Here is a 27,022-nt window from a genome sequence, read left to right as displayed (position 1 = left end):
TTCAGTCTGTCAACTGAATCGGTTCATTTCAATCAATTCCAATTTGTATAGAACTCTTTTCCAGACCACAGTTTCTGTGGTTTTGGAATTAGGCAAACTACCTGTCAGTAGTTGTCAAATCAAATCCCATCTCAGCAGAGCCAAAAATGACCAATTTTGTGACCTAAATAACATATTTGCTGTTGCCCCACACTCCCAGCTGCAACAACAGCTAATTTCATTTGTAGTGAGTCTATATATATATATATATATATATATATATATATATATAGATATATATATCTATCTATATCTATATCTATATCTATCTATATCTATATATATATATATATATATATATATATATATATATATATATCTATCTATATCTATCTATATCTATCTATATATATATATATATATATATATATATATATATATATATATATATATATATATATATATATATATATATATATATATATATATATATATATATATATATATATATATATATATATATATATATATATATATATATATATGGGTTATTCTGAAGTAATAAAAGCCAAAACAAAGCAAACAGACAAAACAGCTGCACTCCATAAGTGACTCGCGGAACAATTTTGCTGACATTTTCTCTACCGAACCACAAAAACAGGACACCGCTTGGCTCCCGTGAATGGCTGGATCCTGATACCGACGTAAATTTTATGCTAGCGAAAACAGATTGAGACGAACGAAGTAAGTGTTTTGAAACAATTGGATGACATTTCTTTTGTCAAACGATTGCTCCTTTTTTAACCCGCTAAAAGTCTTTACTTCTTGGTCCACGCCAACGAAGTAGTCTGTTGTTTATAAATGTTCTTTGACGAATAGCACACCAAGGCATCTTAAATAAGCAACATGTTGACGAGAACTAAAATTAAATTAGCACGTTTGCTTGTCTTTTATGTATGTTAGTTAACCTTTTTTAATTTTTAATATCAGTTATGTCATTGGAGAAAGATCTGTATGCTATTCTTGGAGCCAGCCCTTCAGATTCAGTCCAGCAACTCCGACACAAGTACCAGAAGCTGGCCTTACAGGTATTGATGTGTAATGTATCAGTTTTATTATAATCTACCCCGGGAGTGAGTGATGAGCCGATTTGCCTCATACCCTACCTTTTACTTTTCTCTAATAATCTGTTTTCCTTTCATTCTAATCTTGATTTTTCTAGTATACCCTAATATTTCGTAGCTTGACATTGCATATATCCTCCACGGAAATATTACGCAGGTCCGTGTGGGTAAGATTAGGGATGTTCTGATGCAGTTTTTTGACTTTCAGTCTGATGTTTTTCAAGATATGTTTTACCATATTTATTAAAGTCTATACAATGGTACTTCGACATACGATCGTAATCCGTTCCGAGACTGAGATCGTATGTCGAGCTTTTCGTAACTCGAGCGAACGTTTCCCATTGAAATGAATTGAAAACAAATGTATTTGTTCCAACCCTCTGAATAAACACCAAAAACAGGATATTGGATTGGAAAAAAATGTTTAATTTCTTCTAATTCGCCATATATTGACAAAGTAATAAATAACGAGTGGTTTAATAGTAATATAATGTGTTTAATAGATGTAAAATTAGACACGTTTCGCGGAGGGGAGAGAAAACGACACACACGGAGGCGGAGGGGGGGGGCTGTTTGGTGGGACTTTATCCACGGAACTCGTAAACGAATAAACAAATTTAAATTAACTTGGATAAATATATACAGACACTCAAACATACATTTAATGTAACTTTACACAAAACTGAATTCTAGTTTTGTCTTAATCTTTTGTTACCTTCGTTTTCCGGGTTCGCGGTTTGCCACGCCTCCACCCTCACGTTCGCTATCGATAGACTGTTTGCTCTTGTATTTCCTTCAAAATATTCCGAAAATGATGCACACAAATTTCCACACAATAGGATAACGCACGACCACTTGCCAACGAGAAATAGTCTTAAAAGAACGATCGCGGGAGCTTCTTTCCTTAGAAAGAATAACAGGAAATGCAATAGCTGAGCTTGCCCACGTATTGATTGTGGGTAATGAAGTTTTATTCTGAGAAAGGTTGGCATTGCCTATGGGTGTTGTGCACGAGTATACTTCATTACCCAGAAAGCCCTCTTTTTGCCCGCGCATGCGCGTTGTGCGTTTCCTGGTCGAAACTCGTCTGAATAAATCGTTCAGTCCCCGTAGATATAGTAGTTATACACAAAAGAGATGCGGCAAAAAAAGACAGTGCGCTACAATTATGAACAGCCTCTCATGTCATGGCCACCTGGCTTGGTCGCATCTCGAAATTTTAATCGTATCGCGTGCGAATTATTCGATCAAAATTTTCGTCGTGCCACGAGCATGTCGTACCACGAGGTACCACTGTAATGCAAAAAATAGTCTAAGTGTTTCACTGAGCCCTACACCACCAAGGCTCAGTGTAACCCAGGACCAGGATAGTTAACCGACGCGCTAACCACTCAGCCGCCGGAAAACCCCACCACCAATCAATCAATTTTATAAGACTTTAAATAAGAAATACTAAATTTTTCACCATGCTCATTAGTTTCTTTTTGTCCCAGTCAGCAGACATCCTTGCCGAGGGGTTTGATTTACTGCAAAAGTAGGAAAATGACAAGAGTACTGAAACAACAAGCAACGATAGACTTAGATCTGACAAGGTGACTGAAACTGCAAAGTTAGATAAACGGGACTACTCCGTCAAAGACACTATAAAGAAACATCGTCCTGTACACCTAAAATTAACCTCTCACTGCATTATTAAAGTATTGTGACAAATTGAAAAGAGTAAAATTGGATATACACATTGCTCATTTGTTTCACAAATAGATACATTTACATTTAACATATCTGTCAGCTGTATTATTACACGAAAGTTTAACATCTCTGCTGTTATGTATATGATCATTCATGTAACATTGTTTCCAGCTTGTTCGGAACCCCATTCCCAAAAATATAAATGTATTTAATGTCTACATCTTTGTCAATCAACCCATAACATACCAGATGTTTTGCAGTGTTGTAAATATTCTCGAGCACAATATTCTTGGCGTAATATACTACTTCTCGTTTGCTCGTATATCAAAATTTGTCTTGTATCTCAAATTGCTCGTATGTCGAGGTACCACTGTATTTGTTTTTAATTTTCAGGCATTTAAAGTAGAGTGGTACCTTGAGATACGAGCTTAATGCGTTCCGGGACTGAGCTCGTATGTCCATTTACTCGTATCTCAAATCAACGTTTCCCATAGAAATGAAGTAAAATCAAATTAATTCGTTCCAACCGTCGTAAACAAATTTAATTGAACTTGGATTACGATACAGACACACTAAAAAATGTTTAATCCAACCTTACACTAAACTTAATTCAAATTTTGCTTTAATATTATATGCCTTTCTCTCCTGGCTCTATTTGCCCCGCCTCCACCCTGACTTTCAGCTGCAGTTTTTAAAAGGAACCTATCGAGGGTTGTTTGCTTTTGTCTTCCCTTCAAAATATTCAAAAAATGATGCACACAAATGTCCTCACAATAGGATAACGCACGACCACTTACCAAGAGGAAGTAGTATACTCCTCTTGTATTGGCGACCAAGCTCCGCCACACGTACACCATTCTCCACTGACTAACGGGGAAAAAACACTGAAAAAATGCAACGCTCCACCCAGTGGTCGTAGAGACATTTACACGAGGGAGTTGGGGTGAGAAAGACAGCAGCCCCTCGCGTTGGCTCATGACGGGACAGTTCGTCGACGGATACTTCGTCGCCGGACGCTTCGTCCCCAGACGGTTGGTCGAACGGACGCTTCGTCGGCGGACATTTTGTCGACGGACAATTCGTCGCCGGACTTGCGAACGATTGTTCTTTTTTTTGTTTGCTTGGTATTCCCATAAGTATCGTGTATACAGACTAGATTTCCGATGCGCGTTGTGAGGCAACGGAGCTAGACGTCGTTGCTGACAATTCGTCGCCGGACTCACGAACGATTGTTTTTAAAATAAAAGGCAATAAATAAAATTATTTTATTAAAAATGTTATTAAAAAGAAGACAAAGGAAATTCACATATTCTTTGTCGTCTTCCTTCTTTTTTTTGCTTGGTATCCCCATAGGTATCGTGTATACAGACTAGATTACCGATGTGCGTTGTGAGGCAACGGAGCTAGATGTCGTCGCTTGTCGGCCATTTTAAGAACAGGCCCATTCGCTCCTATTAATAGTCAATACAATTTGTTCTTTGAAAGAACAATAGATTGGTTGATTTAAAATCAAACGTTTGCGTCTATATCAAAGTCAGAGATGCAGTATTTTTGGCATACTTCATAACAAATATCAGCATCGTGTCTGAATCGTAGCCACATCAATTCGTGATTAAAAACCAAACCGTTAATAGTAATTTAGTGGAGTCACTCAGTGCCTCCGAGAACTCGTCTGTTGCAAGATGTCTCTCTCTTTGTTATGAAGAATCAACGTGACACCTGATTTGTTATATCACGTTGATTCTTTTTGGGGTCTTTCCAAACGTGGAGCGCTCAATGTAGGAACCGTTTCGTGCGTGTGTTTAGAGACGAGCACATTTAGTACTTGCACACGCCCAAATGTTAATGTGTTTGTGTTATCGAGTGAGTTTTTGCTGTTTAATTTTCTTTAATAAAGAAAAATATAAACTCCCATCTGTGAATTTCACGTTGATTCTTTTTGGGGTCTTTCCAAATGTGGAGCGCTCAACGTAGGAACCGTTTCGTGTGTAGTGTGTTTACAGACGAGCACATTTAGCACTTGCATATGCCCGAATGTTAATGTTTGTGTTGTCGAGCGAGTTTTTGCTGATTTATTTTCTTTAATGGAGAATATGTGAATTTCCTTTATCTTTAATAGTGGTTAAGGTTAGGCGAACTGTCTGACGATGAAGTGTCCGGCGACGGAGTGTCGGTCGACGGGGCGTCCGCTCGACGGGGCGTCCGCTCGACGGGGCGTCCGCTCGACGGGGCGTCCGCTCGACGGGGCGTCCGCTCGACGGGGCGTCCGCTCGACGGGGCGTCCGCTCGACGGGGCGTCCGCTCGACGGGGCGTCCGCTCGACGGGGCGTCCGCTCGACGGGGCGTCCGCTCGACGGGGCGTCCGCTCGACGGGGCGTCCGCTCGACGGGGCGTCCGCTCGACGGGGCGTCCGCTCGACGGGGCGTCCGCTCGACGGGGCGTCCGCTCGACGGGGCGTCCGCTCGACGGGGCGTCCGCTCGACGGGGCGTCCGCTCGACGGGGCGTCCGCTCGACGGGGCGTCCGCTCGACGGGGCGTCCGCTCGACGGGGCGTCCGCTCGACGGGGCGTCCGCTCGACGGGGCGTCCGCTCGACGGGGCGTGCGCTCGACGGGGCGTGCGCTCGACGGGGCGTGCGCTCGACGGGGCGTGCGCTCGACGGGGCGTGCGCTCGACGGGGCGTGCGCTCGACGGGGCGTGCGCTCGACGGGGCGTGCGCTCGACGGGGCGTGCGCTCGACGGGGCGTGCGCTCGACGGGGCGTGCGCTCGACGGGGCGTGGGCTCGACGGGGCGTGGGCTCGACGGGGCGTGGGCTCGACGGGGCGTGGGCTCGACGGGGCGTGGGCTCGACGGGGCGTGGGCTCGACGGGGCGTGGGCTCGACGGGGCGTGCGCTCGACGGGGCGTGCGCTCGACGGGGCGTGCGCTCGACGGGGCGTGCGCTCGACGGGGCGTGCGCTCGACGGGGCGTGCGCTCGACGGGGCGTGCGCTCGACGGGGCGTGCGCTCGACGGGGCGTGCGCTCGACGGGGCGTGCGCTCGACGGGGCGTGCGCTCGACGGGGCGTGCGCTCGACGGGGCGTGCGCTCGACGGGGCGTGCGCTCGACGGGGCGTGCGCTCGACGGGGCGTGCGCTCGACGGGGCGTGCGCTCGACGGGGCACTCGTATGTCAAGGTATTACTGTTTCATTTATCTTTTTATTTTATTTATCTGAAGAACAACTTGGTTAGTATCAGTATAGTTTTACATACTTTAATTGAACTCCCATATAATTGCACAAAAACTAATTTTCTGTGTATGATTCCAATTTTTTTTTAATAAGACGTGGTGGGCACTTGTTTTATTTATAATATTGAGCAGCAATATGGGTATAAGTTCATTAAAGTATCTCAGAGTGCAGTTCATATATGTTTGTTGCATTATCAAACTGCGCAAGTAGTCAATGGGAGCTTGCCCCGACGGATCTGATGCAATACTGTAGTAATGTAGGTATACAAGGGAAATGATTGACTGAACAACTGTGCTTGCTTAGTGCAAGTTGAATGTGCATTTTCTGATGTACTAGTGATAGGTTCACCCTTTAGACATTCCCAAATGCACGCACAAATAAAACAGATATCTGACTCTTAACCGGTGCCTTGCAAGAGAGAATCGATCCACACGTGCTTTCGGACAGGATCATTCTCCCGAATCGACACCTCTCTTGCTTGTTTATTACTTAAGATTTACAACATGCATCTCAGTTCTCAAAACAATTGAAGGTCTGCCGGATCTTCCCGAGGGAGCTCGTGTGAGCCAGACATGAAGAAGTCGATGTTTCTCATAACAATTGAAAGTCCTCCGTATCTTCGCAAGGGAGCTTGATGTGAACCACACTTTCAGAAGTCGATGTTTCTCACAACAATTGAAAGACCTCCGGATCCCAAGGGAGCTCGATGTTCCGGTGTGAACAATAGTTTTGAGAAGTCCAGCTGCAGAGAGCAGCGACCTTCCCGTTGTTTATCACGGTTGCAAGCAGATGTACTAAAAATAACTTTTTTTAATGTTAATAAGCAAATATATAATAATGTAAGACTAATAACCCTAACAACTAGTGTCAGAATTTATTTTATGTGGGTTACACGGACATCCAGCCCGCATGCTTTTTGTAGTATTTATGCTTGTTTTGGCTTGCCAGTTACTACCGCAGATAGTTGCCTGAATTCTGTATAAGTGGTGGAATTATTTTTTTCAATATTGATCATCCAAAACTCTGCTGCCTTTTGAGTCTCTGTTCACTGGGAAAGGAGAGCCCTGGGCGGAATGTCTAAGTGCGCCAGTCGCTTGAAAATAAAATCTGAAAAGCTTCAGCATTTTTTGTGTGCACTAGCCCCTGCAAGAAGGGTTTATTTGCCATGCCCAGGGCCGGTTTTCTTCCGTGCCGGGGCCGCTTATCCTCCGTGCTGGGGCAGTTTATCCTCCGTGCCCTGCCTGGTCATCGCAACCTTTTTCTGGGGAAAGCCGCTGTTTTAATAAATTTTTGGGACACTTTGTCAGAACGCTACCGGTGTGTGTGTGTGTAGTCTGCCATCTTGCCTACTCTTCTCGCCTGAAATCTCGGGGGTGACGAGAGTTGGGTCGAAAAAGGAAATTTCAAAATGGCGGACGTCGAAACCTCCGAAAACCTTGCGATTTGGTCATAAAAGCAAAGACAATGTATAACGCGCACCCAAACTTTCTTCAATTTATTTGGTACAAATTTTTGCGCATTGTTTGCGTCTGTTTTTACAGTACCATCCTGACCGTCTTGGAGATGTGTGTGACTTTGAAGCAGAAACTAGTATAAAGATGTTCCTTGACATTGATGCAGCCTGGAAAATTCTGTGTGAAGTTGAAAGTCGAAAAAAATATGATCAACAAAGGAGAGGTAACAACCCACCAACACTTGTAATCGTGGTAACAGGTTTTTCAGTCCATACCTCACTTTTGTTATTTAATGGGAGGGCATGGTTTTAGCAGTACAGTCGTACCTCGTGATACGACCACTCGTCATACAACATGCTCGTGTTACGACGGAAATTTTGATCGAATAATTTGCCTGAGATACGATCAAAATTTCGTGTTGGGACCAAGCCAGGTGGCCATGGCACTGTCTTTTTTGCATCTCTTTCGTGTATAAAATATATCTACGAGCACTGGGCGGACTTTGCATTTCCACACCCGTTTTTCCCCCACGCTGGTCTACATTCACATACAAGGTAAACAACAATGGATCGGCAGAGTTTTACAAAGAAAATATCTGGAATACACTCTGTAATCAGACACGGGGAAGCGGCAAGTTCCAAACAACTCTTGATGCGTTCGTTTTGAAGACTCCGGCAGAACGTCCGGGTGGGGTCAACCCGTTGCAAAGATAAAAAAGATTAAAACAAAATTAGAATTCAGTTTTGTGTGAAGTTACATTAAACGTTGAGTGTCTGTATATATTAATCCAAGTTAATTTAAATTTGTTTGTTCGTTTACGAGTGCCGTGGATAAAGTCCCCCCGGAACGCCTCCTCCCGCCTCCGTGTGTATGTCGCTGTCTATATCCCCGGCGAAATGCGTCTAATTTTACTTCTATTAAACACATTTTATTACTATTAAACCACTCGTTATTTATCACTTTGTCAGTATATGGCGAATTAGAAGAAATAAAACATGTTTTACACGAGTGCGTCGTTGCCGTGGATAAAGTCCCCCCCAACACCCCACCCCGCCTCCGTGTATGTCGTTGTCTCTCCCCTCCACGAAATGCGTCTAATTTTACTTCTATTAAACACATTTTATTACTAATAAACCACTCGTTATTTATTACTTTGTCAATATATGGCGAATTAGAAGAAATAAAACTTTTTCCAATCCAATATCCTGTTTTTGGTGTTTTTTCAGAGGGTTGGAACGAATTAATTTGTTTTCAATTCATTTCAATGGGAAACGTCCGCTCGAGTTACGAAAAGCTTGTCATACGATCTCAGTCAGGTACCACTGTACTGTGATCCTTCTTCACTCGCGGCTTTAACTTTTGCGGCGGCTTCACTACGTCGCAGATTTTTTCCTGAGGTATATATGTTCTTAAAAATGTCTAAATCTATGCTGAAAATCGCAACCGGAAGACGAATTTACAGTGGTACCTCGACATACGATCGTAATCCGTTCCGAGACTGAGATTGTATGACGAGGTTCTCGTAACATGAGCGGACGTTTCCCATTGAAATGAATGGAACAAAATTTAATTCATTCCAGCCCTCTGAAAAAACACCAAAAACAGGATATTGGATTGGAAAAAATGTTTTATTTCTTCTAATTCACCATCTATTAACAAAGTAACACATAACTAGTGGTTTAATAGAAATAAAATGTGTTTAATCTAACTAAAATTGGGCGGATTTCGCCGAGGGGAGAGGGGCACAAAAGGGGCGGGGGGCTTCGTTTTTTTTTTCCACACAACGCACTCGTAAACGGAACAAACACTCCACCCTCACGTTCGCTATCGATGGGCTGTTTGCTGTTGTACTATTCCCTTCAAAATATTCCGAAAATGATGCACAAAAATGTCCTCACAATCGGATAACGCACGACCACTTGCCAACGAGCAGCAGTCTTATCAGCGATCGCTCCGCTGCTCATGGGAGCTTCGGGGGCGCTGGCTAGCGGCTCCCTTTTAGCTTGTAGCGGCTCCCTTTTAGTTTGTAGCATCTGTGTTCACATCCGCTTTGAACGGCGCCTATGATAGAGTTGCTACCGGCAATGCTATTGCGGGGAGTTGCGAGCCAGTGCCCCTGATGTTCTTATGAGCAGCGAACGAGAAGTAATATAATACTCCTCGTATTAGATAAAAATAACAGGAAATGCAGCAGCTGAGCTTACCCACGTATTGATTGTGGGTAAAGTTTTATTCTGAGAAAGAGTGCCATTGCCTGTCGGTGTTGTGTGCACGAGTATACTTCATTACCCAGAAAGCCCTCTTTTCCCCGCGCATTTCAATGGGAAACTTCCGCTCGAGTTACGAGAATCTTGTCATACGAGCTCGGTCCCGGAACGGATTGAGCTCGTATCTCGAGGTACCACTGTATTGTATGACGAGCGGTGGTGTGACGAGGTACCACTTTACTAGAGTGAGAATGGGTACGCCAATTATCATATATTCAGAGCCTAGATGCTTTACATTGCGTTTTTCCCCTTTTGTTGTGAGTGAATTTTGCACCGTGTACATTACCTGTGAAAAAAGACTTTTTTGTCGCTGTTGGAAATGCCTAATAAATATTGACTTTGTACATAATTCAGCTGGTAGGTACCTTGTTAATGTTGATGGGGTTTACTGTGCTGTTAAAAGTGAGACTTGGGAAATAAACGCATTTCCGCTCTGTGATGCATGCGCGTTGTGGCGATCTGTATGCTGGAAATAAATAAAAATAAATTCTTGTGAGGTGAAGAGGTCCAAGATGTAGCGGCTGGTCTCCGCACAGGTTGCCGTGCTGCACGTTGCAGCGAGCGTTATTCTTCATGAAGTGCTAGCACTTTCAGCTGACTGCCGCGCGGCGCGCCCGTGCCGTTGTTCACCGCCCGGAGCTGGCATCTTCCGAGGCACGGAATTGCAAATTCTCCTGTGGACTAAGACTGAGTAAAAAAAAAAGAACCAGCATTATGATGAATTTACACCGTGGAGCTGGCATGACGACTAATGACAACATGGATGGATGACCAAGCCATTGAATTTGGCAATCGAATTTAATCATGTCAAGACTACAACAACAGCAATATTTGTACAAGAAAAATGCCTCTCGAATCTGATGAAGTGGACTTGGTTCAAATATCCTGTTTTCTTATCTTTTTATTTTTTATTATTTAAATCAAGTGGAGAGGAACTACATACTGTGAGTACAGTACTTAAAGTATTTACATTTAAACACACACACACGTACCGTATTTACTCGCACATAAGCCGCTTTTGTCGGACAAAAATTGATGACAATCGAGGGTGCGGCTTATATGCGCATAAAACACAACATGCAAAAGAACTGAAAATTGACGGCGCCGCGACACGATGACGTCACTTGAAGATGATGCCGTTGCGTCGGCGCGTGACGTCACGAATTCGACCGATACTTTCATATATTTCAAAACAGAAAAGATAAACAGCTAAAATGCTAAACAACCTACCTTACCTAGGTCCAGGGCAGCCAAAAAACAAAATTCCACTTTGATTGTTATAAATTTGTTATAAAAATGTTTTCCGTTGTTTTCATTAAAAGGCAGGTTATATCCTTTTCGTTCAGGCACCTAGGCGGACAGCCTGGGGTCCTATAGTTGTAGTTTGAGTTGTAGTCTTTAGTAGAGAGCACAGAGAACGTTTCCAGCAGAAGTTGATTCAGTGTTCATCAAAGTTGACTGGAATGTGTTGTCAAAGAAGAAGGCTCTACATCAGGGGTCTCAAACTCAATTTACCTGGGGGCCGCAAGAGGCAGAGTCTGGGTGAGACTGGGCCGCATCAGGATTTCCACAAAAAAAGCGCTAATAAAACATTCCAACGTTATCAAATATCTTTATTTTTTAACAAAAAATAATGAAATAAACCTCAGTGAAGTAGAGCACATACCCATATTCTGACTCCATTTCCTCTAAAAAAGCACGGAACCTTCTGTGCTTTAAGCCCCTGGATCTGATTTGGTTGATGCATTTCACAACGAGAGACATCACATTGTCAAACTTCAGGCATCTGCTGCAAAGGGCCTGCTGATGGATAATGCAGTGCAGAGCTATGGCCTCCTCCACACCCTCCTCTTCCAGTTTTTTTTGAACAAGTGCTACCAGTCCATTCTTCCTCCCTGTCATTGATGGGGCTCCATCGGTTGTTATTCCAACAAAGCTCTTCCATGGCAAACTGGCATTTTCAATGGCATCACACAGCTGGTGAAATATTTCCTTAGCGGTGGTCTTCCATGCATTGGAATTACTGTGAGCAACTCCTGCATCACTTCAAAATTGTCATCAACACCACGGACATATATTGCAAGCTGGGCAGTGTCTGTGATGTCTGTGGTCTCATCAAGAGCCACTGAATATACACTGAAACATTGTGCTTTCTCACAGTTGATCATAAATGTCACTTGACAGGTGAGAAATGCGTTCTGCCACGGTGTTGGCAGAAAGGCTGATGTGGTTGAACTGACTTTTCTTTTCTGGACAGACAAAATGTGCAGCCTGTAATATGCACTTTTTGATAAATTCACCTTCTGCGAATGGCTTTCCTGCTTTAGCAACCAACTCACAAACGGCGTAGCTAGCTTCGACTGCTGCATTACTGTCTTTGGTAGCCTTCTTGAAGAAATCCTGTTGCCTCAGAAGATGTCTTTTAAGACTGGCAACCTGGTTGGCTCTCTCATCTCCCTGGTATTTTTCGTACTCCTCAGCATGTCTCGTAGTATAATGACGTTTCAAGTTGTATTCTTTGTGCACCGCAATTTTTTCAGTGCAAATGAGACTCGTCGGTGTGCCCCTGTGCTCAACAAAGAAATATTGCACTCCCCACTTTTCTTGAAACTGTCTGTGCTCATCACCGACCTTTTTCTTCACGGCAGGCTTTGAAAGAGACATCTCTGGGGCTCTGTAATATGTGTTTCAACTTGGAATGAGTCTCGGGTTGACTTTCAGTTGCGCGGTTCTGTGGCGCATGTGCACTTTCGCTCTCCGATCGCATTGGATTACGACAGTTCTCTGAATTTCTCAAGTGTCATGTTAACGCACTTACTGTTAAGTTTCAGTTTCACTCGCGGAAATGGCTACAGACACAGACACGGGCTGGATCACGGATCATAGCGCCTCATTCAGTTCTATGCTGAGAGCAGCGGAGGACTGTGCGCGCCGAGCGGAGTGATCGGCTTCACGGCTTCTCCTCCGCCCAGCTGATTGGAGGAATAAATGAGTGAGTGAGCGTGGCACTGGACAGCCCGGCCGATGTCCCGCCCTCCAGAGCCGTATACCTCACCTTGATTGGTTCATTCAGCTCCGAACACAAGTGTCATTCATATCAATCTTGCGGGCCGCACGAACATTAATCTTTCATATTAAGACGGGGGCCGCAAATTATTGTCCCGGGGGCCGCAGTTGGCCCGCGGGCCGCGAGTTTGAGCCCCCTTCTCTACATTGTCAATTACTTGGATTTGATATAAAAGAAGCTGAAGAATCATCTGTGTGCCTTCGTCTCACTCTCTGAACGGATTATCTGGTTAGATGAGGTGTCCCACCGCTATCAAAGAACATTGCAATGCTAAGCAACTCGCTAATTTTGATTTTTTTCCGTTGTATTTCTTGTTTGAAAGTGACAACTATTGGAGTAATATGAACCAATGAAGGAATTTATATATTTTGACATTAGAAGCAATATGGCTGCCACAACATCCTAAACGTCTGGTAAGAAAATTGCCATTTCTGTAATTAGAAAGCATCATGTTCTCATCAAGATAGACTTATTTCTATTTTCAAAATGAATAATTTGATATTTTGCATTTACAAATACAGGCATATTAACTTCCTTATGATATTGACCCTAATAATGTGCTTTTGATTCATACAGTATCTCAGAAATACCACTTGTGATGATTTTCCCTTCAAAGTAACACATTTGAATGTGGAGGTGAAAAATGTGAATGGGGGGCGGATTTTACGCGAGAAATTGTAAAATTCAACAATTTAAAGGCAATTTTCAGCGTGCGGCTTACACGCGCGGGCGGCTTAAATGCGAGTAAATACGGTATGTATATATATGTATATACCGTATTTACTCGCATATACGCCGCTTTTGTCGGACAATAAAACTAAGACTGAATCAAGGGTACGGCTTATATGCGCATAAAAACACGACATACAAAAAAAACTGCAATTGACGATGCCGTGACACAATGAGGCGACACGATGACTTCATTGCAAAATGGCGCCCAGGCGTGCGCTGTGATGTCACAACGCAAGCGAATGCCTATACGGTCAAGAAAAATTAAACAGATAAATCGCTTAACAAAATTAATTTTGACGTCTATGAATGAAATCTATCTTGCATAAAACGCAAAATGTTCCCGTCACTGCTCGCTCGGGGCAGGGCCATCTTAGCGAGGTCGGGGCACGGCCATCTTAGGGAGGTCGGGGCACAGCCAATTTAGTGAGGTCGGGGCGCTGCCTTTTTATTTTTTTCGCCAGACGCGAGTAACCTTGATTTTGAAATACAAAAACTTCCACCTTGATTTTGATTTTTTTTCTGTTGTATTTCTTGTTCGAAAGAGACAACTATTGGAGTAATATGAACCATCGAAAGTACTTAGATATTTTGACGTTAGAAGCAATGTGGCTGCCACAACATCCTAAACGTCTGGTAAGAAAATTGTAATTTCTGCAATTATAAAGCATCAAGTTCTCATCAAGATAGACTTATTACTTTTTTCAAATTGAATAATTTGATATTTTGCTAAAATATTGTCACGGATGCATTGATTCTCACTTTAGAAGCTCCCTCCTCCATACTGGGCTCTCATTGGCTGACTCATAACAACCTCCCAGCACTTTTCTTTTCTGCTCCCACTTCTACTTCGCCTTTCTCCTAATGCTACCTTGGTTAGTCTGTCTTTCTCTTCTGTCACTTTGCCCGGCACATATTTCTGAATTGCACCATCTATTTCATTCTCAAGTTCTTGAATTGTAGTACTTTTTTTCTCTTTGCTTTCATTTTCGTTTTCTAGATTGACCCAATAAGAATATCCGGCTTGCTTTGTCATTTTTCTGAGCGCTTGATCTCTTACAGCATGACAATCCAGCACATTTGACTTTTTAGGCTTTGGGTCTCTTCTATCGGTGCTGCAGTATTGTGGCGGACTTGGCATCCTTTCAGCCGGCGACACAAGAGAATGACTTCCTTCATCTAGGTCCACATCCCCCGAAGTTTTTACATTACCGTTGATGAAAGGATATAAACCTGATGGCACCATATCTGAAAATTGACCATTGCGCTGCCCGTGTTTCTTGTTTTTTATCTTAGCTTCATCTCCCCTCTGTGGTTTCGTGGTTTCGTGATTTTTTTGTTATGGTTTTCTGTAATAACTCCCCTTCCTTTTTAAACAACTGTAAAACTTCCAATTATTTATCCCTCTCTTATCGCAACCCCGGTCTGCCGCCTCAGCAATGGAAGCGTGGAACATGATCCACTCAGACTCCATGTCCCCCGCACATATTATATACATATTTACACATTAATTTCACTTCACTAACTTAGATTAGTGTCTGTGCATTTTTTTCCACATAAAATATTCAGATAATTATTGAAATTACAGGTTAGAATGGAACAAAATTGGCAAGGGGAATGATGGCCTCGTTTACAAGGCACTGTACATATAAAGACTAAAACAATAATGTTTAGCAGTTCCCTGGATCAGATGTGCCGAATACAAAGAAACATGGTAAAATAGTGGTTACGATTTTCTAGGATGATAGTAAGACATTCTTCTGGTTAACGTACTTACTGTAGTCGTGAATAAAACTAATTAAACTCAAGATGAAATACAAAAAATACTGTTAGGGAGGCATAAACTTTTCCACGTTTTAATTTCAGCAGCATTTATACATAGCAATGTTTATATCCTACTTAAAGCCTGAGCAAAGGTTCGCACTAATTATTCATCGTTCATCATTATCGCAGTCAAAGTTAACAACATGATAATGACTTTTCCTCACAACTGAACTGTTAAAACCAAGTGTGAACATTTGTTCACCTGTCTATTCATTCATTTATGCAATTTGGTTTAATGATCAGTAGGTGTTGATTTTAATCTTTTGTGACTGTAATATTTCTCTCTGTACTTTTACCGATGTGACAGAAGGTTCGCGTGACAATTACTCTCAAATCCTGCTACTTAGGACAAATCCTCGTCAAACTAATAATTATGAGATTAGATTGCATATTCCACATCTCTTACACAATTGTTGTTGTTTTTATATTCCTGACCCTTCAGATCGAGAATTCAAACAAGACTGGCCAGTTGATTCTGTTGTCTCTTTAAAAGACATGACGTGGGACCAAGGTAAGTAAGTGCACATGACCTTAATCTGTAATTATTAATATGGTCATCAACATAAAAACTATTTAAGGACATTGATATGAGTTATCTGATTTGTGAGACTTTACATCGACAGAACTGCCAATTTCTCTAGATTTTCCGGAGTTGACAAGTAACGCAAACTCCCGTACTCCTGACAACCTCCCTAAACTTACGGAAATCCCCAAAAATTGTCACTTTCATTTTTTTATTTTTATTTCAGCCGTTTTCAACCATTTCGGAAAAGTACTACATTTCCAATTTAAATGCCTCGAAATTAACAACATCGCTACGGCTTCCGCATCTTAATTCCGCATTTGATTCAAGTGCACTAAAAACTGATTGAATTCGGTAACACGAGTGTATTGTGAATCATCCGAGTTACAAGTTCTGACAAATGATTCATATTATGCAACTTCAGCGTGGCAATTGAGTCGGAATCGAATGCATAGGTGCCTCTATCGCTTTAACATTTTCATTTTAGTTTTTTTCTTAAGGGAAGTATTATTAAGGCTGACCAAACCACCAGTTTTTTGTTTTGAAACAAATCCTATCATTTCCGGTGTTGTTCTAAAGGAAGTATGAGTACACACAGAACTGGTAAGTCTTACCAATATACCAGCTCGGGATAAGCGCAAAATGGATGGCATTTTGTATGAAACTTCTATTAAGAAACCCAGACACTCGCAGAAGTTTATTGGTTTGTATTCGTTGAAATATCCAATGCTGAACCCGTCTCCAAAAGGACCGACATTTGCACATTGCACAACATGCAAGTGAGACTTCAGTGTGACACATGGTGGAATTAATGACAGTAAAACACGCGTAGAAGGACCCAAACAAAAAGATAGTTATTTTCATTATGCTGTACTTTTTCAATAGTTTGCAAAAACACAATATTTTAATTAATGTAAAAACATGATGATAAAAGTTTGATTTAAATTGTCCTCTGTATTTTTTTTTAAATTTTATATCGATTTTGCTTATCGCATTCATGGGACAAGGGTACTCCTGAAATGGGGTTGACGGAGGTTGGCAGCTCTGCGTCATTCTCACGTAACTCCATCACAGGGAGATCCTTCTGCCACTGTAGCTATGTATGTGTGTGTGTGTATTTAGTCAACCACCAATTGTGCAAGTTCTCCTACTTAAAAGTTTAGAGAGGCCTGTAATTGGCAACATTGGTAAACATCAACCATGAGAGAGAGAATGTGGGAAAAAAAACCAGAAAATCATATTCTTTGATTTTTAAAGAATTTATTTCCAAATTAGAGTGGGAAATAAGTATTTGGTCACCTACAAACAAGCAAGATTTCTGGCTGTCAAAGAGATCTAACTTCTTCTAACGAGGTCTAACAGGGTCTCCACTCGTTACCTGTGTTAATAGCATCTGTTTAACTCATTATCGGTATAAAAGACACCTGTCCACAACCTCAGTCTCTCACACTCCAAACTCCACTATGGCCAAGACCAAAGAGCTGTCAAAGGACAACAGAGACAAAATTGTAGACCTGCACCAGGCTCGGAAGACCTGAATCTGCAATAGGTAAAACGCTTGGTGTAACGAAATCAACTGTGGGAGCAATTATGAGAACATGGTAGACATACAAGACCACTGATAATCTCCCTCGATCTGGGTCTCCATGCAAGATCTCACCCCGTGACGTCAAAATGATAACAAGAACGATGAGCAAAAATCCCAGAACCACATGGGGGACCTAGTGAATGACCTACAGAGAGCTGGGACCACAGTAACAAAGGCTACTATCGGTAACACAATGCGCCGCCAGGGACTTAGATCCTGCACTCCCAGACGTGTCCCCTGCTGAAGCCAGTAAACATCCAGGCCCATCTGGAGTTCGCTAGAGAGCATTTGGATGATCCAGAAGAGGACTGGGAGAATGCGTTATGGTCAGATGAAACCAAAATAGAACTTTTTGGTAGAAACAGGTTGTTGTGTTTGGAGGAGAAAAAATACTGAATTGCATCCAAAGAACACCATACCCACTTTGAAGCATGGGGGTGGAAACCTCATGCTTTGGCACTGTTTTTCTGCCAGGGGACCAGGACGACTGATCTGTGTAAAGGAAAGAATGAATGGTGCCATGTATTGAGAGATTTAGAGTGGAAATATCCTTCCATCAGCAAGGGCATTGAAGATGAGACATGGCTGGGTCTTTAAGCATGACAATGATCCCAAACACACAGCCAGGGCAACAAAGGAGTGGCTTTATAAGAAGCATTTCAAGGTCCTGGAGTGGCCTAGCCAGTCTCCAGATCTCAACCCCATAGAAAATCTGTGGAGCGAGTTGAAAGTCTGTGTTGCCCAACGACAGCACCAAAACATCACTGCTCTAGAGGAGATCTGCATGGAGGAATGGGCCAAAATACAAGCAACTGTGTGTGAAAAGCTTGAAGAGTTACAGAAAACGTTTGGCCTGCGTTATTGCCAACAAATGGTGCATAACAAAGTATTGAGATGAACTTTTGGTATTAACCAAATACTCATTTTCCACCATGATTTGCAAATAAATTATTTAAAAATCAAACTGATTTTCAGTTTTTTTTCCACATTCTGTCTCTCATGGTTGAGGTTTACCCATGTTGACAATTACAGGCCCCTCTAATCTTTTAAAGCAGGAGAACTTGCACAATTGGTGGTTGACTAAATACTTATTTGCCCCACTGTATATACACACACATATATATATATATATATATATATATATATATATATATATATATATATATATATATATATATATATATATATATATATATATATGTGTGTATATGTATGTGTATGTGTATATATATATATATGTATATATATATGTATATGTGTGTGTGTGTATATATATATATAATACCTAGACATACGAGTGCCCCGACATATGAGCAATTTGAGATACAAGTAAAATTCGAGCAAATATATACCTTAAGATACGAGACAAATTTTGATATACGATCATACAGCCGATGCAAGAGACTGCTGTCTTTCTTCCCGCAACTCCCTCGTGTAAATGTCTCTATGAGCACTGGGTGGAGCGTTGCATTTTTTCAGTGTTTTTTTCCCCCTGTTAGTCTGTGCAGAATGGTGGACGCGTGGCGGAGCAGTATACTACGACAGTATAATACGAGAGCAGTATACTACTTCCCGTTGGCAAGTGGCCATGCGTTATCCTATTCTGAGGACATTTGAGTGCATCATTTTTGGAATATTTTGAAGGGAAACAGAAGCAAACAACCGTCGATAGGTTCCTTTTAAAAACTGCAACTGAAAGTCTGGATGGAAGCGGGGCAAATAGAGCCAACCTGCACCCTTGTGACCCTAGTCAGGATAAAGTGGTTCAGAAAATGAATGAATGAATGTTCACTAACATGAATATGAATATATTTATTAATATGTGCTGTCCCTTATTAAATAAATCAAATTCAAACAAAACACGAAATGGCAAGACATCGTGCATCTCGGCTCTTCATAATATTCCACGCATCATTCTTCTACGGAAATATAGCTTCTTCTTCAGCACTGAGTGTCACCCATTTCAGCGCCAAAGAAGCAAAGATGTGACTTACACCATTTTCTAATCCCTGTCTTCCACTTGCGAGTTTCAGCGTGGATTTTGACATTTTTATTACCGTATTTTCACGACTATAAGGCGCGCATAAAAGTAAAAAAAAATCTCCAAAATAGACAGGGCGCCGTATAATCCAGTGCGCTTTATATATGGACCAATACTAAAATTGTTATCACGATAAAATAAAATAAATCAGTCGATAGGACAACTACGGAAACCAGCCCCCGACTCTACTATTTTCCTGTATATAAAGTACTGCGCAGTGACTGCTGGGATATAGAGTTCTTAATACAGCCAGTTCTTCAATACAGTTAGTATGACGGCGACCACACTAATTTGGTGCTGGCCGTCATTTCGGCTGTATTTACAAAAGAAATCCTGCCGCTAAATGTTGGCGTCAACAGCATTCAAAGCTAGATTGTGTACTATGTATATATATTATATATAATAACTCGGAGCTTGCCGTCATTCCCGGAGGCTTAAGAACTACAACCGCGGGACCCGGCGTTTTGGAAGACTCATTTGGGCAATTGTTTAATTCGGACACAGAAAATGAGGACTTTGATGGATTTGTGGGTGATGATGACGTGAGTAAGTTGTAAAATGTCTAAATAAAGTACAACCGAACTCAGTTTTGCTTCCGTTGCCTTTTTAAAAACGTGTTTTTAGCGTGTGGATGTAGCGTGCAAGAACTATATTTCCCAGCAGTCACTGTGCACCGGAACCCGGAAATAGGCTACTTCCGGTAACCAGTGCTATTGCGTTTCGATGTTCATCCATATATAATATATAATATGCATCTAAAAAACGGTGCGTGCTTTGTGTGTCTAAAATACAGAAATAGCACTCGTTACTGACACTGCGCCGTAAAATATGATGCGCCGAATAGTCGTGATAATACGGTAACTTTTTTTTATACTTAAGATGAAAAACGCAATGTACTGAAGCCCCGAAGTGGTAAAGGATCACAGTACCGTCATCCTAAAAATTTGTAATGAGCAAAAAATAAAAAGTTAAGTTGCTGTAAACCATGTTTTATGTTCTAGTTTCTTCAAAGTAGCCAACCCCTCTTTTGAGTTTAGAGATGTATTTGCCTGAAATGGTTTTCACTACACTGATACACCTTCTTTAAGTGGAATTCCTGGCTTCATCAAATGGGTTACAATTATCATCTGTGTTTCATGGAATGAGGTGTGTTCAAAATTTGCCCTTTGCAAAATCCACACACACTCTTTATACTAGCTTTACCTACAGTAAATATGGGACAGTGCCAGTACACTTCAATAGTTTTCAGCCAGTGTTTTTGTTATCTTTTCTGTATCATAATTTAATGTATATTCTGTGTGCTTTTCAGATGACCATGTATATAAATACTGCTGCCGTTGTGGGGGGCAGTTTAGCTTTTTAGAAGAAGAGGTGCAAAGGAGGATTGATGAAGAGAATTCAGACAAGTGTCAAGATGTGGTTGTATGCTGTGATACCTGTTCTCTCAGTGTTTATGTGAAGTAGTTATTGCATATAAAAAACTAATAATTCCAAATTTAATTAATATTCTAGGACAGTGGTTCTTAATCTGGATTCGGTCGAACCCTAGTTGTTTGGTGAGTTGGTCTCAGGGGTTTGGTGGAGCCTCTGCCGCGGAGGTCAAGACAAATCGACTCATGTCTATTCACGATAACATTCCCCACTTGACTATCACTGGCTGCCGATGATAACGTGACATTGCTTGGCCAATCTGTGCTCCGAGGAATTTACTGTAAATTCCTCGCAACACACGCACGCTCCACCAAACCCCTGAGACCAACTCACCGAACAACTAGCAGTCAAGATTGGATTGGATTGGATTGGATAACTTTATTCATCCCGTATTCGGGAAATTTCGTTGTCACAGTAGCAAGAGGGTGAGGATGCAGGAATAGGAAAGGCATTTTAGACATAAATAGATAGGTAATAAGTAAGTAATATGTAAATAAATACATTATTTACATATCTTGAATTTGAAAAAAAAGTCAAAATTTATTTTACACTTAAGTAGGGTTCGGTGAATGCTTATATGAAACTGGTGGGGTTCGACAGCTCCAACAAGGTTAAGAACCACTATTCTATGGTCACATTCAAACAACTGTCAACTACATTGTATTAAACACTAATGCTCAGTGGAAAGATTATATTTTAATTTTAACTAGACAAAGAAGTAGGGTGTGTGAAGTACAGTATAATTTTGCATAAATGTCTTTTTTATACAAATGCATGCAGTACAGGAGGGAATTTACAACATTTACATCAATGCACAATATACATCTTAGTAGGGGGAATTGGTTTGGAGTGGATATTACAAATGCATAGAAAAGCAATTTAAAAGATGCTGAGGTTACAATGCACATTTGTTGTTGTATAGTTTTAATAAATAAAATGGACAGAAAGCTGTCTGTGACATTTTCTTTTTCTTTCTCTCATATTAGTGGCATTCATTTATAACACCAAAATTCAATGAATCCACTCAGCCAGCTCCGCTGCAACCAAAGCAGTGTATATACGTTGCCATTTTATTTTAAATGAGTTGTTCTATATACTCAGCTCTGCTTGGTGTCCTTTCATTCTCTCTGATAAAAATTTGAACAGGGATTGTTAATCCCTAAATGTGTGCAGTTTCAGACAACATTTGAATTCCCTTGAGAATTTTAGTGACTGATCCAACGGGGGCTCTTTTGTTAGGTACGAACCTACAACATTGGTCCTTTATTATGGCAAAAACTCCCCCATCCTCCGCCAGCAGCATGTCCAACGCAATGCGGTTCTGGAATGCTGTCAGAGAGGTTGCATCGAGCTGTTCGGCAAGTGCCATGTCCAAGGCATGTGTGTAACTTGTGAGCTTCAGAACATTAGCGAATGTAATTGATACGGTCCACGTTTTTGTTTGGAGTTATACGGATAAATATTGCTTCCCACGCTGCTGCAATTTGATTCACTCATTTGTATTTGTTCGGCACAATCCGAGGTACGCCCATAGCATCAATGTAAGTAGGGTTACGCCCCATACTCGGGTGTTTATAATAATAATAATAATAATCGGACATTGGCCCTGTCGTCAGCTGCGTTTACTCGGCAAAAGACCTAAATAAGTGCAAGTGACGGACTTGTAATTTGGCATTCTGCTGTTGTGGATACAGGTCGCTTACCTCTCGCTTACCTCTCACTGTCTTTCACTTACCTTACTTCAGTCAGCTAGTAGGAGGCAGATCACCACCACACCACATTTTACCCTGTATTTCTGGAACGTTGGCTTGACCACGGCTATATTGAACGGCAAGATCAGAACCACATAGGCACACGACCCTGCCCAATTTTTAGGGAGATGACCCCAAAGGATATTTCCTTCACACCACCATCAGACATCCCATCACTGGTACCCAAGTAGAATGTCTGTTGGTAGAGAGATTGTTTTGTTACACATGGCAGTTGGCACCGTTCCAATGCATGATCATGTGGTGCCAGTGCAGTTACTGGTTATAAAATTATAATTTTCGCCTTGATGCACTTGAAAATAAGGTGGTTATTGGTTCGTCTTAAGGGGAGGGTTGGCCTTTCTGAATATATAAGCAGGTGGGACTGGCGTACCAAAAGAATTGTTGCGCTATTAAAAAAATATTTTGAAAAATAGGTGTTTAACAAATAAAAGATTGAATTTATATACTTAGAGAAGGAAATTAAAAGAAATGCAATCACTCTTCTATTAGGATCCGACAGCCATTTCTGGCCACCATAAAAAAAAATCAACTCTCTACGTTACACGGTTTGGACAAACGTAGCGAGAGAATCTTAACATCAACACACAGATACCCATCCATAAATCCAGCTTTATAAGGACTATAGATGACCGCCAAGGTCAAAGCCTCGCCACCACTTTGGAATGCACAAGATTGTGCAGACATCTTGGTGTGCTTCAATTGTTTACGCCTTTCCCAACTCGATACGAAATGAGAACTCTTTTTTGGCATAATTCCCTCGCTGCTGCAATTTGATTCACTCATTTGTATTCATGAGTGGTTAGCGCATCGGCCTCACAGCTCTGGGGTCCTGGGTTCAAATCCAGGTCATGTCCATCTGGAGTTTGCATGTTCTCCTCGGGCCTGCGTGGGTTTCCTCCAAGTACTCCGGTTTCCTCCCCAAAAACATGAATGGTAGGCTGATTGGACCCTCTAAATTGCTCATAGTTATGGGTGTGAGTGTGCATGGTTGTCCGTCTCCTTGTGCGATCGGCTGGCCACCGATCAGGGTGCCCCCCGCTTCTGTCCCGGAGTCAGCCGGTTAGGCTCCAGCACCCCTCGTGACCCTAATGAGGATAAAAACGGTTCAGAAATGAGATGAGATGGTTAAAAGTGACAGTGCAAATGTGTGCAAAACAGGAATGTATTATATATACAGAAGAAGTAGTATGTCTTTTAGGAATAAGGAAGGAAAAATGATGGTCAGATTCAAAAGAAAGGCTGACGAATTTTACCTATTTAAGCAATGTTTGGGTTTTATTTTTGGTAAACTCACAATAGCAGTGCTGTTTCGTAGTTCATGAAAATAACTTCAAGTGGAAATGACTAAGAAGAAGCACTGGAGCTTAATACAAACACTAGAGCTTAAATACAAACACTGGAGCTTTTCAGATATCAGAACTTGGCCCACAATTGAAATATTATTTAGGAATATAGCCATATTTTACTCACCAAAAATCCTTTTTAACTGTACACAATATCCATCCTCCTTTCTTTCTTCCTTTTATATCGCCATCGAAGCTAATGCTGAAAGTCTAGCCTGTCCTGTCGTATTTCTGGCATAGTCCGTCTTGAAAATGGCTTTAAATCAACAACAATATATTTGCTTGTGCAGCTCGCTCCAAATACAGTTTGGTAGCTCTGGCTAATCACTAGCCAATCATAGTTGGTGAAAGTGATGACGTATCCCTATGCCTGCGACAAGGCAATGACGTATCCCTACGCCTGCAACAAGGCAATGACGTATCCCTACGCCTGCGACAAGGCAATGACGTATCCCTACGCCTGCGACAAGGCAATGACGTATCCCTACGCCTGCGACAAGGCAATGACGTATCCCTACGCCTGCGACAAGGCAATGACGTATCCCTACGCCTGCGACAAGGCAATGACGTATCCCTACGCCTGCGACAAGGCAATGACGTATCCCTACGCCTGCGACAAGGCAATGACGTATCCCTACGCCTGCGACAAGGCAATGACGTATCCCTACGACTGCGACAAGGCAATGACGCATCCCTACGCCTGAGACAAGGCAATGACGTATCCCTACGCCTGCGACAATGCATTGTGGTGTTGCCAACTCGAAATCTGATTGGTTGGAGCAGCAGTCTTATTGACGCTTGTTTAATGCAGCAGAGCCCGCAGAACTGATTGTGAAGGCCTTGAGGCAGATTTCTCACCCTGGCAACAAATAATGGCTGAAATGTGATTGGTTAAATGCTTCAATATGAAAACACACATCTGGAAACAGTGCAACCAGGGGGAAAAGCAAGGAAAGGAAGCTAACAGACAATATGGAATTATTCGATAAGTATTGATGGACATAATATAATATATGATTCAGATATTTCTTAGGCCAGATTCATACAGTATCTCAGAAATACCACTTGTGCTGATTTTTTTCTATGTATGTTAAAAACCTCAACAGAAAACGGCTTGTAAACATCTTTCGTATTGTATGTTCAGCACCTAAAGCCATAATTTTTTTCCATTATTACAGTTGGGATGCATAATCAAAACATAACAAATGTACACATTTTATGCAATAAAAAATGTTTTTTTTGTGTTTCAGACACGAGGGTAGATGGCATTTTTTGAAGAATAGCCAGTTCCATTTTCTTTTTAGTCTCAAGTTGGAATGCTTATTCTTCACAGAAAGCATAAAATAATTTAAAAATAATTAAGCAAGTCTATGCTGTCAAACTGAATTCTGTGACCCAAAAAATTATACTGTAACCCCGCAGGGAGGCCAAACCCCAACTTGGGAAGTGGTACCCTAAATGATAGAGCTATTCTCCTCTCAGCAGGATTGCGACAGATACACAAAGGGATAAAGACTGGTAATGGCTCTGCTTTCTCTGGTCACTCAGCCAGCAAAGGTCACAGCTGACAGACTCTGAATGATGATCATTTCTCATCATTTATCCCCTTTAATCTATGTTAAAAGAATGTCCAGGAAAGTTACAAGTTTGACAGAAAAAGGGACAAAATACATTGTCTGAATCTTGGACTAATTAGTTTCTCTCTCTCTTTCTCTCTCTCTCGCTCGCTCTCTCTCGCTTTCTCTCTCTCGCTCTCTCTCGCTCTCTCTCACTCGCTCACCCGCTCACTCTCTCTATCTCCGCATTTCAATCAGCGAAAGTGATCAGCAGCAATGGAGATTATCCAAACTGGGGGTGGGGGACCTGACAGCTGATGTTTAAATGAAGGGCTTGGTGGAGTATTGATGTGACACAACAGAGACTTGCAAAGATTTGCGAAGCAACAAAATCACTGTGGCTGACACATCACCTCCAAGTAGAAATTGAAAGCTTTAGATCACTTTAAAATCGCGCCCCTCACCCACCATTTTTCATACAGGCCCAGTCCCCTTCCTGGATAGCCAAAATATCTTCTTTTGTATTTTCCTTATCATTTTCTTTGGGTAGAGGAGACCAAGCACAGACACAGGAAAATACATTGTAGACCTAGATAAAATAGGAATCACACACAGGAAGCCTACAAAAGTTGGGGACCTTCTGCAGATTGAGACAGAGGTTGAAAACATGCAGAATCACTCTTCCGAGCTGATCCGCACAGTCCCTAAGTAGTCTGAAGCTGATCATCAGGACCGGTAGCCTTCCTTGCCTTGATCTTAAGATGTCCTATCACCTGCTCAACAGCAGCTGAGAGGCCGGTGGGGGAGGTGAAGCACATGATACAACACTCCCGATGCAGCCTGGTAAGCGGTGATAGCTCTTCCAACTTATTGGGGAGAGATCTCACGTTCCCCAAAATAATAGATGAAATGCCTGGTCTGAAGGTTCGCTTCTCCCGGCATTTCCGTCCAGCTCTGCACCTCTCTTTCTCTTCAACACCGCGGGGATTTCCAGCAGAATCGAGGTGTTGCTCTTTCTGTCGCATTGTTCTCAGCTGATCCTGTGTGTACGACAGCGGAGTAATGGCTTAATGGTTCCAAAAACGTCCAGGACCAGCATAAAGAAATTAAGCTAATACAACAATGACTGCCTCTCACACGCGACGGGTGGAGTTGAGTCGTAAAGGTCGTGAAAACATTAAAGTATAAGGTATAAAGTACAAAGTAAAGTATAAAGGAAAGTATTAAGAAATATTAGAATGTAATAAAAAAGATATAAAAGCTGCAAATATGCTGAAACGAGTAAGAGCGTACGGCGCTACTGCCACTTAAGCGGCGCCATCTTGGGGAAAAAAAGACAAACAACTATTTACACTCACTCATACCTAGGGACAATTTTATTGCCACGGTGTCAAACGTGTAGAGCA

General features: G+C 41.8%; 1 protein-coding gene across 2 annotated transcripts in view; it reads left to right on the top strand.

Annotated features, from left to right (window-relative positions):
- Positions 1–600: 600 nt before the first annotated feature.
- The window catches only part of dnajc24 (DnaJ (Hsp40) homolog, subfamily C, member 24), a 39,767-nt gene continuing 13,345 nt past the window's right edge, over positions 601–27,022 (top strand). The window contains exons 1-5 of one of the 2 annotated variants that reach the window (XM_077597404.1): positions 601–723; positions 970–1,067; positions 7,563–7,698; positions 15,805–15,873; positions 20,824–21,896. In XM_077597404.1, the coding sequence (XP_077453530.1) occupies positions 972–1,067; positions 7,563–7,698; positions 15,805–15,873; positions 20,824–20,978 (456 nt within the window). In that variant the 5' untranslated portion in view covers positions 601–723; positions 970–971 and the 3' untranslated portion in view covers positions 20,979–21,896. Of the gene's footprint in view, positions 724–969; positions 1,068–7,562; positions 7,699–15,804; positions 15,874–20,823; positions 21,897–27,022 lie in introns of those variants that run through there. The other variant, XM_077597405.1, reaches the window with a different exon arrangement.

Source organism: Stigmatopora argus, chromosome 3 (assembly GCF_051989625.1).
Source record: "Stigmatopora argus isolate UIUO_Sarg chromosome 3, RoL_Sarg_1.0, whole genome shotgun sequence".
Lineage (NCBI taxonomy): Eukaryota > Metazoa > Chordata > Actinopteri > Syngnathiformes > Syngnathidae > Stigmatopora > Stigmatopora argus.
This window is presented reverse-complemented; position numbering and strand designations above follow the sequence as displayed.